This window comes from Ornithorhynchus anatinus, chromosome 12, assembly GCF_004115215.2.
Source record: "Ornithorhynchus anatinus isolate Pmale09 chromosome 12, mOrnAna1.pri.v4, whole genome shotgun sequence".
Classification (NCBI taxonomy): domain Eukaryota; kingdom Metazoa; phylum Chordata; class Mammalia; order Monotremata; family Ornithorhynchidae; genus Ornithorhynchus; species Ornithorhynchus anatinus.
Genome location: NC_041739.1, coordinates 10,750,438 through 10,764,755, shown reverse-complemented (window position 1 = coordinate 10,764,755; position 14,318 = coordinate 10,750,438). Strand labels below are relative to the sequence as shown.

Below are 14,318 nucleotides of genomic sequence, written 5' to 3'. Positions count from 1 at the left end.
TGAGCAGTTTTTGCTTCATATGAAGGTTGATAGGCAACCACTGGAGATTTTTGAGGAGGGGGGGTGACATGCCCAGAGCGTTTCTATGGGAAAATGATCCGGGCAGCATAATGAAGAATAGACTGGAGTGGGGAGAGACAGGAGGTTGGGAAATCGGCAAGGAGGTTGATGCAGTAATCCAGTCGGGATAGGATGAGTGACTGTACCAAGAAGGTAGTGGTTTGGATGGAGAGGAAAGGGCAGATCTTGTGATTTTGTGAAGGTGAGACTGGCAGGTTTTGGTGACGGATTGGATGTGTGGGGTAATGAGAGAGTGGAGTCAAGGATGACACCAAGGTTGTGGGCTTGTAAGACGGAAAGATGGTAGTGCCGTCCAGAGTGATGGGAAAGTCAGGGAGAGGACAGGGCTTGGGAGGGAAGATAAGGAGCTCAGTCAGACATGTTGAGTTTTAGGTGTCAGGTGGACATCCAGGTGGAGATGTCCTGAAGGCAGGAGGAGATACGAGTCTGGAAAGAGGGGGAGAGAACAGGGGAGAAGATGTAGATTTGGGTGTCATCTGCGTAGAAATGATAGTTGAAGCCGTGGGAGTGAATGAGTTCACCAAGGGAGTGAGTATAGATGGAGAACAGAGTATGATAACTAGCCACTGACAGCTTCCAATGATCTCCCATGATCTCTGACTCTTGCCACTAGGCCATGCTGCTTCCCACTCTTGTGTGCTGTGTGACCTTGAGCAAGTCACTTCACTTCTCTGCACCTCATCTGTAACCACCTCATCTGCAAAATGGGGATTGAGAATGCGAGCCCCACATGGGACAGGGACTGTGTCCAACCCAATTTGCTTGTATCCACCCCAGCGCTTAGTACAGTATCTGATGCATAGTAAGCACTGAACAAATACCACAATTCTTATTATTATTAGAGTCCCTGCCCATAAGGTGCTTGCAGTCCCAGGGCATAAGTCTTTTTTATAAACTTTTAATTACTCTCTGGCATAGTCAGTGATTTGCTCTATTGAAGGCTGGGCCTATAGGGGATTAACTTTTTCATCTCTTTCCATTTCCAGAGGAAATCTGTACCCTGGTGATTGCAGAAACCTTCCCCGAAGATGCAGGAACGTTCGCCTGTTCGGCAAGAAATGAGTTCGGGTCAGTGACCAGCACTGCCCAACTGGTGGTCCGCTCAGGTATGTGTCAAGTTGAAGAATGACCAGGCGCTGGGGTGGCGAGACTGTTCAGTGCCTGGAACACCTGCGTAGTTAATCATTAGAGAAAGATCTTCTCCAGGCAAAGGATCGCTCCTGCCGCCCGGCCGGCTCTGAGGCGGGCGATCTTTTACCAGAGGGAGTTTTGTACTGGTGAGAGCTAATCCGGGTCTAGGTATAAAAGTTATTTCCAGTGAGGAAGGCCTTGAATTGATCAGTCGGTGGTATTTAGTGCTTACTATGTGTAGAGCTCTGTACTAAGAGCTTGGGAGAGTACAATATGACAGTCAGCGGACATGTTTCCTGCCCACGACGTGCTTACTGCCTTGAAGGAAGGAACAAGCTTTTGAGGGTAACCCAGCCTCGCAGACACACAAAAAGAAAAACTGCTGAAAGTAGCATCTTGGAAATGTCTTGCAGAAATCCAAACGCTAGTTGAGAGGGTCTTGTTAACGTCAGACAGCTGCAGCTGAATCAGCACCGCATCAGTCGGGCTGCAGTGCAGCCACGCATGTGATCATTGTTTAATCCAATTATTGAAGAACCCCAGAAGGGAATCCTTGGAGAGATGTGAAAAGGTGGGAAAATAGCAAAACACTGCTTGGGAAATGAAAAATAATCTCTCATCCTCAGCGAGGCTTAGCTATCCTGAGAGGGAAAAAAAAAACAGCATGGAATTGTAAAAAAGAAATCAGTAAGGTCACCGGGAGAGTTTTTAAGGCCAGGCAATTCAAAGGCAAGCGTGAAGACAGCCCTCTGCCCTTTGTTGTTTTGTGATTTTTATGCCCCGGGTTCTCTGGCCTTGGTTTCCTGGGGATCATTTTATCGTTTTGATCGTCTGAGTCTCCAGCTTAGTGGATGTGATTCCTCAAAAGCGAGAGCTTAGGGCTATAGGTGGCAGCAGAGGCGAAACAAAAACGGCTGAAAAGCTCCGAATCGGTTCCCTTACGGCCTTCCAAACTGAGAACAGAGGTGCAGACCTTGACAGAGAGTGTCAACAGTAGGTGGGAGTAATTCCAGTGTTGAGATCCTGGAGCCCAAGCTGGTCGGCTTTCCACCCTGTCTGGGAGTCCCCCTGCCCTTGCCATGGGGAGAAGGGCCCCTCTTCTAAGGCCTTGGTTCTTTCCCTGCTAGCTCACTGTGTTCTGGGAATGCGGTATTGCCCTCTCCCAAGCGCTTAGCACAGTGCTTTGCACGCAGTAAGTGCTCAGTAAATACCATCGATTGATTGTGACTGCATCTCTCCACTGCTGCTCCAGCCGCTCCTCCTCCCTTTTCTTTTTTAATGGTATTTGTTAAGTGCCGACTACGTACCAGGCACTGTGATAACCGCTGGGGTAGATTCATTCAGTCGTATTTATTGAGCGCTTCCTGTGTGCAGAGCACTGTACTAGGCACTCGGAAAGTACAATTCAGCAACAGAGTCGATCCCCACCCAACAACGGGCTCACTGTCTAAAAGATAATAATGATGGTATTTGTTGAGCACTTACTATGTGCCGAGTACTGCTCTAAGCGCTGGAGTAGATACAAGGTGATCAGGTTGTCCCACGTGGGGCTCACAGCCTTAATCCCCATTTTACAGATGAGGTAAATGAGGCACAGAGAAGGTAAGTGACTTGCCCAAAGTCACACAGCTGATAAATGGCAGAGCCGGGGTTAGAACCCACGACCTCTTGACTCCCAAGCCCGGGCTCTTTTCACGGTACCTGGGGACGCAGACCATGTCCCACGTGGGGTCCACGGTCTTAACCCCATTTTACGGGTGAGTTAAAGGGGGCCCAGAGAAGTTAAGTGACTTGCCCAGGGTCACCCAGCAGACCAAGTGGCAGAGCGGGGATCAGGACACAGACCCGTGCTCTATCCACTAGGCATGGCCTTCCTCTGCTCAGCTCTCCTGAAGAGGCTTCCTAAGCAGCAGGACTGTCCCAATGGCAATCCCACCACTGACACCGTCCCCAAGTCTGCAGGACATTGAGAGGACACTTGACCACAAAAGCCCAGCTTTGATTGGCAAGAGCTTCTCCCCCTCCCGCCACCTCCATGGGACCACCATCTATTCTGGAGCTCACTGTGAGCAGGAAACGTGTCTATCGATTCTGTTACATTGTACTCTCCCAAGCGCTTAGTGCAGTGCTCTGCATCCGGGCAGTCCTCAATAAATACGATTGATCACATGAAGCAACCTGGTTTTGCAACGACCCGACACGGAATAGTCTTGCTTCGTGCGCAAGCCACTTAACTTTAACATTTCATCGTCACTGTCTTTAAACCAGGGATAATGTTCCCTATCACAAAATATCCCTATGGAATGGACAAGTTAAGGTCTTTTAAATTCTTCAGTTAACTCATTGGGTTAAAGGTGCTGAAGAGGTCAAAACTCCATTTCTGTGACTTCTGCTTGTGCAGTCCATGCTGTCAAAGTTCCTCTTCAGGCACTGTCCGGAACCCATCAGTCAAATGCTGCCGTTGCATAACCGGCTACAGTTCGCCCTCCGCGGGCAGAGTTAAGAGATGAATAGTCCGGAGTCATTCAACACGAGCATAAATAGTCGAGAAAGTTGTCCAGAAATAATATCCAGCTGGCGTGGCTTCTGCTTCTAATGAAAGCAACTCAGCAATCCCCTGTTTAATGAATTAACAACTCTGGGTGTGTTTCAACGTATCAGTGAGAGTTGAAAGAATGATGGGTTGGATAAGCATTATCTTTCCCCTCCCCCTGGACCCACCCTCCTCCTTTCTCCTCTCCCCTCTCCCACCTTTAGCCAGCACTGAAGACTGTGGACCCAACTTGTCGACGAGGGAATCCAAAAGCGATGCTTTCCAGCCCTTCCCTCCGCCCCCTCCAGCCCCGGAGATCAGCCCCCTGGAGCCGACCCCAAAGAAGCCTCTGGAGAAGCAGCAGGCCATTCCGGCTGAGATCAGGCCTGGCATGGCTGCCCTCCAACTGCAGCTCAACTCCACCGGCAGGGAGACCAACGGCATCCACTTGGGCCACGGCGTCAACGGAGTGATGAACGGCAAAGCGCACGAGGACAAGCCTGCCTCACCGCCTGCCACCGTGCTTTCCCCCACCAAGGAGCCTCCGCCGCTGCTTGCCAAACCCAAACTGTGAGTAGCCCTCCCTTTCTTGCCCACCTCCCCCCCAACCCCACTTCCTAGATTGGCATCTCTCCTCTTCTTGGAACCCCTGGTTTAGACTTGGGCACCACTGTGCAGAAGAAGATCCATTTAAACAACGGAGCGGGACATCTGAGAGACCCAAATTGCCTGAAAGGGAATTTATTTATTTAAAATCCAGTATGGCAACCTCAGAGAAAAACAGGTTCCTAAGCAAAGAAAACCCTCAATCATCTCTTCATTGACCAGCTCTGAACCCAGGAGGCAAGGATTCCCTAGGTTTACCAGTGAATCATGGTCTTTCGAGAATGTGGTACTGGTGTATTTGGATATTTGGTATGGATAATACATACCAGTGTTGAAGATGTAAGATAAAGCTCCAAGGTTTGGTTTTTGCTTGATAAAAGCTAGCAAGAGACTTGGGTTGTACTCACATGTGGCAGGGGAAATGCACTGCAACAGATGGGTGAGGAAAATGTACTCCACTGCCTTGGAGCTGGCCAGTTTCTTTCCGAACTTCTTCCCACGGATGGTGGTTCCTGGGAAAACATCTCTGAGAAGTTTGGAGAACAGATGTAGGAAAATCGGTAGTCCATTCCAGCCAAGTTCACCCCCAAGAAAAGATGGTCTGCAGATTGTCGCCATGTCCAGTCACAGTTTTCCAGGCATGGGTCAGACTCGTTGTGGGTTGATTAGATGGGAATTGCTCATAAATTTAAGTAAGAATTGGTCAGGTAAGGATTACATTTAAGGTGTGAACCTAGCCCATGGTCCTGACTGGCAGAGATGTGCTTTCCATCACGACTCTTACTCTGTGTCCAGTTTGAATATAAATCACAGAAACTCAAATTTTAGAAGTTGTGAACAGGCAGTAACAGACCATATCTTAGAAGTTCAAAAGTTCCAAGGGTTTTGTACTTGGAGTCCCAGTAATGTTGGTGTGCATGAGTTTTTTTTCCCCTCTATATGTCTACGAAAAGCAGACAAAACAGTTTTGTGGTTATATAGAGAAGAATGAGTAGCTTAAGCACAAGTTTCTAGAATGACATCATTATCCTTCATGAGTCAGAGTTAGTATGCTGTTCAGGTGCAGTTTTCAGAAATATCCATATCAAATTTAATATCCATATCAAATTTTCTCTCCTCATACAGAAATTCAAAGAAAAGTAAGTTTCACTTACAGTAATTAAACTGGATGCAAGTTCCTTGAGGGCAAATATGACTTACTACTTCTGAATGTTTCCAAAAGCCTTGTACCGGGTCGGTTACAGAGCAGGCAATCTTTAAGTCTATATGATGATGAAGAAGAATTTTGAGAATAACCAGGAAACCTAGAAACCAGATTAGCTTTATTCAGAGACAAAAAATCTCTAAATATTTAGCCTGAGGAAAATTACTAAAGTTGTGGAAGTGTATTGTTGGCATCAACTTTTAGACTTTCATAGTTTGGTGAATATTTGGAGATACTTCAATATGAGAATAAATACTGCTGACAATTCAGGATTTTTAAAATGTTTTATTACTTCAAACAACCAACAGTATTTATTGGGAGCTTACTCTGTGCAGAACATTGTACTAAGTGTGCGGAAGAGTACAGCAGACATGATCCCTACAGATAGACAACATTTGCTGAAAAAGTGTAATAATAATAATAAGAGCATGTTTTAATCACTTTCTAATGTGCTATGCACTAAGTAGTTACAAAATAGAATGAACACAGACCCTTTCCCTCAAGGGCTCACAGTCTAAGAGGTTTTTGCTTCAGCTATCAACCCCACTTTACAGATGAGGGAACTGAGGCACAGAAAGGTTAATATATAGTTGTCCTTCATATTTAAAGAAGACATCACTGACGGGGAATTTCAGGTTATCCCTTGTTATAGTGTTAATATTTGTAGCATCTGGTGCTGGTTTTTCTTTTGCCTTCTTGTTTCTCTCATCATGAAGTTTTTGCTCAGAGAACGAGTCCATTCTTGATGAAAGTACACCATGAACGTCTCTCCTCAGCAATTGACTCCCAGTTTTCAGCTGGGATGCAGTATGGGCTCAGAGGTTAAATGACTTGCCAAAGGCCCCCCAGGAGGCCAGTGCTGAGGCCAAACTAGGACTAAGATCTGGGTCTCCTGACTCCCAGACTCTTACTCTTTCCGCTCTGCTGCCTCTCTACTAGTTGGTTTTAAGTTCTGTTTGTGAATTAGAAGGATAGATTCTATTGAAATGAAAGGGTATCCTCACAGGGGCTTGGACAAGTATTTTAACTGAATCTCTTTTGGGAGAAGGGGCATCCTCTTGTTTCTTGGTCTAACCTTATTTCTCGGTCAATTGCTTTCTCTCTAGTTTGGAAAAGTGCATTAGTAGGGTTTCAGTATTATATGGCTCTCTACTTCAAGTTATCGAATTAGTTCTTTAGTGGAGAGGTGAATAAGAATCCCCTTATCCATTCCATTAAAGCCAACTAAGAAAAGCCAACCAAGGATTGGATAACGTGATCATGAAACATATTATCTTCCTGAAAAATAGTTATCTTCAAAAAAAGCCATCCCTTAAGGGTCCTCATGACTTTTTTCCATCTCATTTTGCTCCCAGTATTACTAAACAAGAAAGGAGAAGGTACAGGAGGAAGAAATTTGTATTGTTTTCTCAAAGTGAAACTTTCTTCTCATGCCATTAGAAATAGCTGACTTATGGAGCAAATGGATTAGCAGCAGTTGCACGCATGCAGCTAAGCATAAAGTACTGGGAATGAGATTATGAGATTTTGTTTCCTGGCCCAGCTATCGGCCTACTGCTGGGATTGAATCAGCTTCAGTTATTTAATCACTTAGCATCTATTTGGCCTGATCCCCTGAGGTGTCAGCAAAGCACTCAGACATGCTGGCTTTGATAGAGACGCTAGTTGTCCTCAGCTGGGATTTTTAGCCTGGTCTGCTTCCATACTTCCTTCTGGCTGGATTCTACTGAGCAGTCACTCGGGGTGAGGGGGGAATAACAGTTGCCCCTCACAGTTTACGGAGCTGGACTTCCAGACTTACTCATCCCAAGTCTCTGACGAGGCCTGAGAGTTTCCAGTCAGGGCAGAAAAGACCCCAGATTGTGCTTTAAAGCCCATTATTAATGGTATCTGTCCTGAGTAATGGGAAGGTGCAAGAGGAGGTACAAGATTATTAGATTCGCCACAGTCCTTGTCCCACTTGGGGTTCACAGTTTAAGAGGGAGGGATAACAAATATTTAATCTCCATTTTGCAGAGGAGGAAACTGAGGCACAGGGAAGTAAAGCAACTTGGCCAGGGTCACCTGCAGGGTCAAGATTAGAACCCAAGTCATCTGATTTCCCAAGGCCATAAGCCTTGCTACCTACTCACTCTCTGAAATTTGCCTTCTCCCAATCCTGTCTCCCAGTAAAATCTCTGTCCCCTTTCCCCCCTCAAAATGAAAAGTGGGCACCTCTGCCGGGAAGTGGGTAAACATTGCTCCAAAGGAAACGCACAGATGAGGAATGGCATTTTTGGATTAACTCTAGTCAGAGACAAAGAGTGGCTCATAGGGACATTCCTTTATAGGGTTAGGAAAAGTTTGCCCAAATGGAATTTTATAGTCATGAACCCAAATTGTCAACTCCCTGTGGCATGAGCCTTCTCTCTCAGGGGTGTGAATGATATGCTGGCTAATTAGGCTACCACTCCGGGCACACAAAAGTGTCTGGTGTCTGCTATAGCCAGGAAATGTAGGGCTTCACAGGATGAGTTCTAGTGAACCAGTGTGGCTTAATGGAGAGAGCACAAGCCTGGGAATCAGAAGGACCTGGGTTCTAATCCCAACTCTGCCACCTTGCTGTGTGACTTTGGGAAAGTCACAACTTTTCTGTGCCTCAGTTCCCTCATCTGTAAAATGAGGGTTAAGACTGTGAGCCCCACTTGAGACATGGGCTGCATCCAACTTGATTTCCTTTTATCTACTCCAGCACTGAGTAAGATACCTGACATATAGTAAGAGCTTAACAAATGCCATAAAAAACAAAACAAAAAACCCATTATTAATAATAATGGTATTTAAGCGCTTACTATGTGCCAAGCACTGTTCTAACTGCTGAGGTAGACACAAGGTGATCAGGTTGTCCCACGTGGGGCTCACAATCTTAATCCCCATTTTACAGATGAGGGAACTGAGGCATAGAGAAGTGAAGTGACTTGCCCAGAGTCACATGGTTGATAAGTGGCGGAGCTGGGATTAGAACCCATGACCTCTGATTCCCAAGCCCGGGCTCTTTCCACTGAACCACGCATTATTGTCCTGTTCTCACAAATATTGAGTCTTACAATGAAATCCGAGAGGTTCTTACTGTGTGCCAAGCACTGTTAAGCCCTGGGAGCAGAGGCAATGCAGGCAGATGGGACACAGTCCCTGTCCAGTGTAAGACATCTCCAAATGGGGAGGGAAAACAGGTATTTAATCCCCATTTTACAGATGAGGAAATTGAAGCACAGTGAAGTGACTTGCCCAAGCTACCAGACATCAGGCAAATGAAAGAACCCAGGTCCCCTGAATTCCAGTTTTAGCTCTTTCTACTAGAACATTCTACTTCTCTAGGCCTCCTGCCCGGAGACAAGAATTCTATTTCAGGTCAGGCCCCGGAGAGAAACTTGATGGTGAATGGGTAATCGCCAACAGTAAATTAGGGTTATGTTTTCCCAAGGAACTCACTTTACCTAGAACAATGCTGGATTAGCACTGTACAGCGCCTGTTCTTAGATCGAGAGCCTCTGAGGGACAGGAAATATATTTAATTCCCACCTGTGTATTCTCTCCTCTGTGTATTCTCTCCCAGCACAGGGTTACCACTTAAATACTATCACTACTCCTAATTTTATAGTAGGCACTCAGGAAATGCTGTTGCTTCTGTTGATGAGAAGGTGACAGCCATGAGAGAGAAGCGATGGAAGAAAAGGAGCAGCAACAGACAGTCATAAAAAAAGAAATGTTCTTCCAGTGACTAGGACTGATGGAGAAGGAAGGTTACCCTTCAAGAAATAACAATGTTGGATGTAATGCCAGAAAAGATGGAGAAGAAAACATCAGACAAGCGTATGCTTTAAGAGTCCAGAGTGAAATGTAAAACTGTGTACAGTCTAGAAGCAGCATGTGAACAGAACATGCCTGGGAGTCAGAAGGACCTGGGTTCTAATCCTTGTCAGCTGTGTAACCTTAGGCAAGTCACTTAACTTCTCTTTGTCTCAGTTGCTCAATCTTTAAAATGGGGGTTAAGACTGTGAGCTCGATGTAGGACATGGATTGTGTCCAACTTGATTAGCTTGTATCTACCCCAGGGCTTAGTACAGTATCTGGTACATAGTAAGTACTTAATAAATACCATTTTAAAAAAAAATCCTACATCAGCCCCTAAAGTCTTTACAGAAAATTGGTATTTTTTCTTCTTTGTCTTCATCTTCCCGTACTCAATTTTTGGCTTTAAGCAGTACTCTGTTCCTTAAAAAAGCATGTCCATTTTTATCTCTATGAAGTTCAAAGTAGGAATCGGCACACCCTGGTTAGATTAGTTCTGCTTAATCCTGTTATGGAAACATGTCAAACAGCTTTATAGAGCGAATTCCTCTAGGCCATGGAGATTACCATCCCGCATCCTGAATGAGTGGTGGTGGGAGTTATTGTTGCAGATGAGTAGGAATCTGCAGTAAGGGGAGCAGAATGTGATAGCTAGCCCAGGAAGTGCAGAATGAATAGGCCACTTTGCCTACTTGTCTTCACTCTTGGAGTTAAGCTAAGTGTACTGGAAGCAGTTTCACGGGGAGACTTTGAAGTGTTGACATGCGTTCTCCCGGCTCCATCTCTTCACTCTCCCTGTTGGAGTCTAATACTTAAAGGGGGACGGGGGGAAGAGAAATATTAATTCGATCATATAAATATGACTGCTCACTAGTGTCCAAACCATTACCAACTTTCCTCGTTTAATTAATTTATTTGTATTAATGTCTGTGTCCCCCTCTAGACTGTCAGATCGTTGTGGGCAGGGAATGTATCTGTGCATTGTTTTATTGTACTCTCCCAAGTGTTTAATACAGTGCTTTGCACACAGTAAGCACTCAGTAAATAGGAATGAATGAATGGGCCCACCTACCTCAACAGGTGGGCTCAGATCAGAGGGAAAGCAAATAAAAAGAGGGTCTCCTCCTCCCTTCTGCCATGCTCTGGCTTACCTTTTACCTAGAAAAGACCCCAATCAATTAATCAGTTGTATTTATTGAGCACTGACTCTGTGCCGAGCACTGTACTAAGCACTTGGGAGAGTATTCATTCATTCAATAGTATTTATTAAGCGCTTACTATGTGCAGAGCACTGTACTAAGCTCTTGGAATGTACAATATAACAGGGTTGGTAGACACGTTCCCTGCCTACCTGAGTTTACAATCTAGAGGATGAGTTTACAATCTAAAGGAAGAGCTTGTAGTCTAGAGAACTAGATTAATACCTGGTTCTAATCCCGGCTCCGCCGCTTGCCAGCTGTGTGACTTTGGGCAAGTCACTTTACTTCTCTGTGCCTCAGTTACCTCATCTGTAAAATGGGGATTAAAACTGTGAGCCCCACGGGGGACAACCTGACCACCTTGTATCCCCCAGCACTTAGAACAGCACTTTGCACATAGTAAGTGATTAACAAATGCCACCATTTATTTATTTATTAATTAATCTAGACCCCAGTGTTTGCAGCATCACCCTTCTGGATTCCTTTCCTCTATTCTGCCTCAGAGACATAGTGTTAACTGAATCAACCAGGCAGAGCAAAAGGGCCATCTGGCCACAGAGAGAAATGACATCTTTGAAAAGTCCAATTACTAGTAATTGAAGAAACATGGTCTAGTGGAAATATCCTGGGCATGAGAATCAGACGACCTGGATTCTAATCCTGGCTCCCCAGCTTGCTTGCTGTGCGACCATGGGCAAATCTCTTAATTTCCCTGTGCCTCAATTACATTAGCTCTAAAATGGGGATTAAATCCTCTTCCCTCCAATTTAAACTGGAATCCCATGTGGGACAAGGACTATGTCCAATCTGATTATTGTGTATCTACCCCAGTGCTTAGTACAGTTCTTGGCACATAATAAGTGCTTAACAAGTACCATAAAAGATTAATAAATACCCAGCTGTCTATGATCTACTGTGTCTTCTCTGGCATGAAACTGAACTGGATTCTTGGGATACTCAGAATTCTTGGATTAGTTCAAATCCCTTCCTCATTTCCCCTCCATTTCTATTTCATCAACATTTTGCTTTTAAAAATGAGACATAGAAGAGTCATTTTCCTTGACATTATCACTTTCCAACATATACTTGTTGGCTCCTGTATAATCAAGGGCCCGACTCAAGGTGTAAATACTTGACAAGTTAATACCCCCTGGCCCTGCTATACTTCCTGATGAAGGGCTGAGAGCTTCTGGAGCTTCTGCATCCTCCCTTCCCATCCTGTTTATGTTGGACAAGTACTCCAGACACTGATGCATGTTTTGATCGACTATCTAGGGGTCTAACTTAATGAAGGCCCTTGGTAGAAATTGCATTTTTTCCTTATCTCTGACCCTCCCACCCCCATGTTTAGTGCTATAAATCTTGTCATAGCCATACTTGTTGAACTTCATTTAAAATTTGTTGTTCAAATCTAGGTTTATTCATTCATTCAATCGTATATAGTGCAAAGTGTGCAAAGCATTGAATTAGCGTTTGGAAGAGTTACAGTAATCAAGCCCGGAGGATTGGTAGGCCATTAAATTCTGCTCTGGCCATAATCCTTAACTGTAAAACCTGATGTAAATTAGAAAGATGAGCTTGGAAAGGACAGGAAACACAGTTTGGGGATAGATGGGTGAAAAAAGATTACAAGTTTCAGGCAGTGTTATATCCATTACGGTTAATTTAACGAAATCCTGCGATAGGCCAAACATTTATTGGAAACTTCTCCATCCGTTTAGTCTTTAGGTCTACACCTGGTGAGTGAAATAATTGGACCTTCTTCCTTTATTAAATTTTTCGTCTAGAAAATTCAATACTCCAACTCAAATTGCAAATATTCTTAGAAGCACATCATTTTCATGCATCTGTAAGACACTGTTTTTGACTCCACATCATTAGCGGGCAAACTTTTCTGTTTTAGATTATTGTCCTTTTGTCATATGAAAATGGACTTCGGGTGAGACAGAATTGGTTGAAATCACTGTAGCAACAACAGGGGTGAAGCACAGGGAACGCCAAGTGATGAGACCCTGATGAAAAATCAAAGCTTTGCCTAGAAATTAGACTTAATGGCGTTTTGGCAAAACCAATGTACGTTGTCCTTTTTAAAATTCAGAGAAGGGATGATTGTAAATGAAAAGAGATTCCACCATTCCACAGAGAAGGCGGATTTGAGCATGCTGCTTTTAGTTCATCATGAAATCTAAGTGATGATGACTTTGCATTGAGGATGTTAATGTTGGATCACAAAGAGAACAACTCTGCCCTGAAATGGGAGGTCCAATCAAAGAACTTCCTGAAGTATGAGCCTTTTGACATGAGGAATAACACTCTGATGAGTCCTCGCTTTATGACTTTTTCACAAGAATACTGACTCAGGCATGGTGTCATTCTGGGGCATTAAGCTAATAGTGCTTTGTTAGTTTTGTGGTGGGCCCAGAGCCACATGAAATCCTTATCTATATGATCCATCCATCTCTATTTTGGCAGGTATTTTGACACACCAGAAAGGTAATTTGCAAGACTGACATTTTTTGTACACAGGAATAGTAGTTGAACTGACCTTTGGTTTAAAGATCATGCTGCTGACAGTGAAACTGTATCCATGATGGTGTCGCAGAATTTCTTTCTTCTTGTGTGGAAATCCCCATTTTGTAGGTGAGGAAACTAAGACAGAGACAAGTTAAGTGACTTGTGCATGGTCGCAAAACAGGCAAGTGGCAGAGCCTGGATTAGAACCCAGGTCCTCTGACTCCCAGGCCATCCTGCTTCCCAAAGCCCTGCACTAAGTACTTGGAGAGTCTAAAATGAAGAAACCATACATTCCCTTCCCAGAGAGAGCTTGCATGCTAATGGGGTTGAGAGGCTTAAAAATCTTTACAAATAGAGTCGTCTAAATAGTTGAATGTATGCTTGAATAAGCATATGTCATGTACAAATGTGCTGGGGATACATATAAATAAGTTCAAAAGTCTTAAAGATGATTAATGGGCTTAGATAACTTAGAGTGATGAGAACTAGCAGAGAAGCAGCGTGGCTCAGTGGAAAGAGCCCGGGCTTGGGAGTCAGAGGTAGTGGGTTCTAAACCCACTCTCCCAGACTGAGCTCCCCTTCTCCCTCTACTCCCTCTACCACCCCCCCTTCACCTCTCCGCAGTTTAACCCTCTTTTCCCCCTTTCCCTCTGCTCCTCCCCCTCTCCCTTCCCATCCCCTCAGCACTGTACTCGTCTGCTCAACTGTATATATTTTCATTACCCTATTTATTTTGTTAATGAAATGTACATCGCTTCGATTCTATTTAGTTGTCATTGTTTTTACGAGATGTTCTTCCCCTCGACTCTATTTCCCGTCAAACGGCAGGGACTGTCTCTATCTGTTGCCGACTTGTTCATTCCAAGCGCCTAGTACAGTGCTCTGCACATAGTAAGCGCTCAATAAATACTATTGAATGAATGAATGAATAAACCCGGCTCCGCAACTTATCAGCTGTGTGACTTTGGGCAAGTCACTTCACTTCTCTGCACCTCAGTTCCCTCATCTCTAAAATGGGGATTAAGTCTTGTGAGCCCCACGTGAGAAAATCTGATTACCTTATATCTACCCCAGTGCTTAGAATAGTGCTTGGAACATAGTAAACCTTAACAGATACCACCTCATTATTATTATTAATTGAGGAAGGCTTGTGGGAGGAGTTGGGATTTAAGAAAGGCTTTGATTGTGGTCTGCCAGTTTCTCTATTGATCTGAATTTC

At 44.5% G+C, this 14,318-nt stretch overlaps 1 protein-coding gene across 4 annotated transcripts in view; it reads left to right on the top strand.

Moving 5' to 3' along the window:
• Nucleotides 1–14,318, top strand: part of PALLD (palladin, cytoskeletal associated protein) — a 420,168-nt gene that overhangs the window by 205,542 nt on the left and 200,308 nt on the right. For all 4 annotated transcript variants that reach the window (XM_029076742.2, XM_029076741.2, XM_029076743.2 and 1 more), the window contains 2 exons: nt 1,068–1,187; nt 3,970–4,315. In XM_029076742.2, the coding sequence (XP_028932575.1) occupies nt 1,068–1,187; nt 3,970–4,315 (466 nt within the window). The remainder of the gene's footprint in view (nt 1–1,067; nt 1,188–3,969; nt 4,316–14,318) is intronic.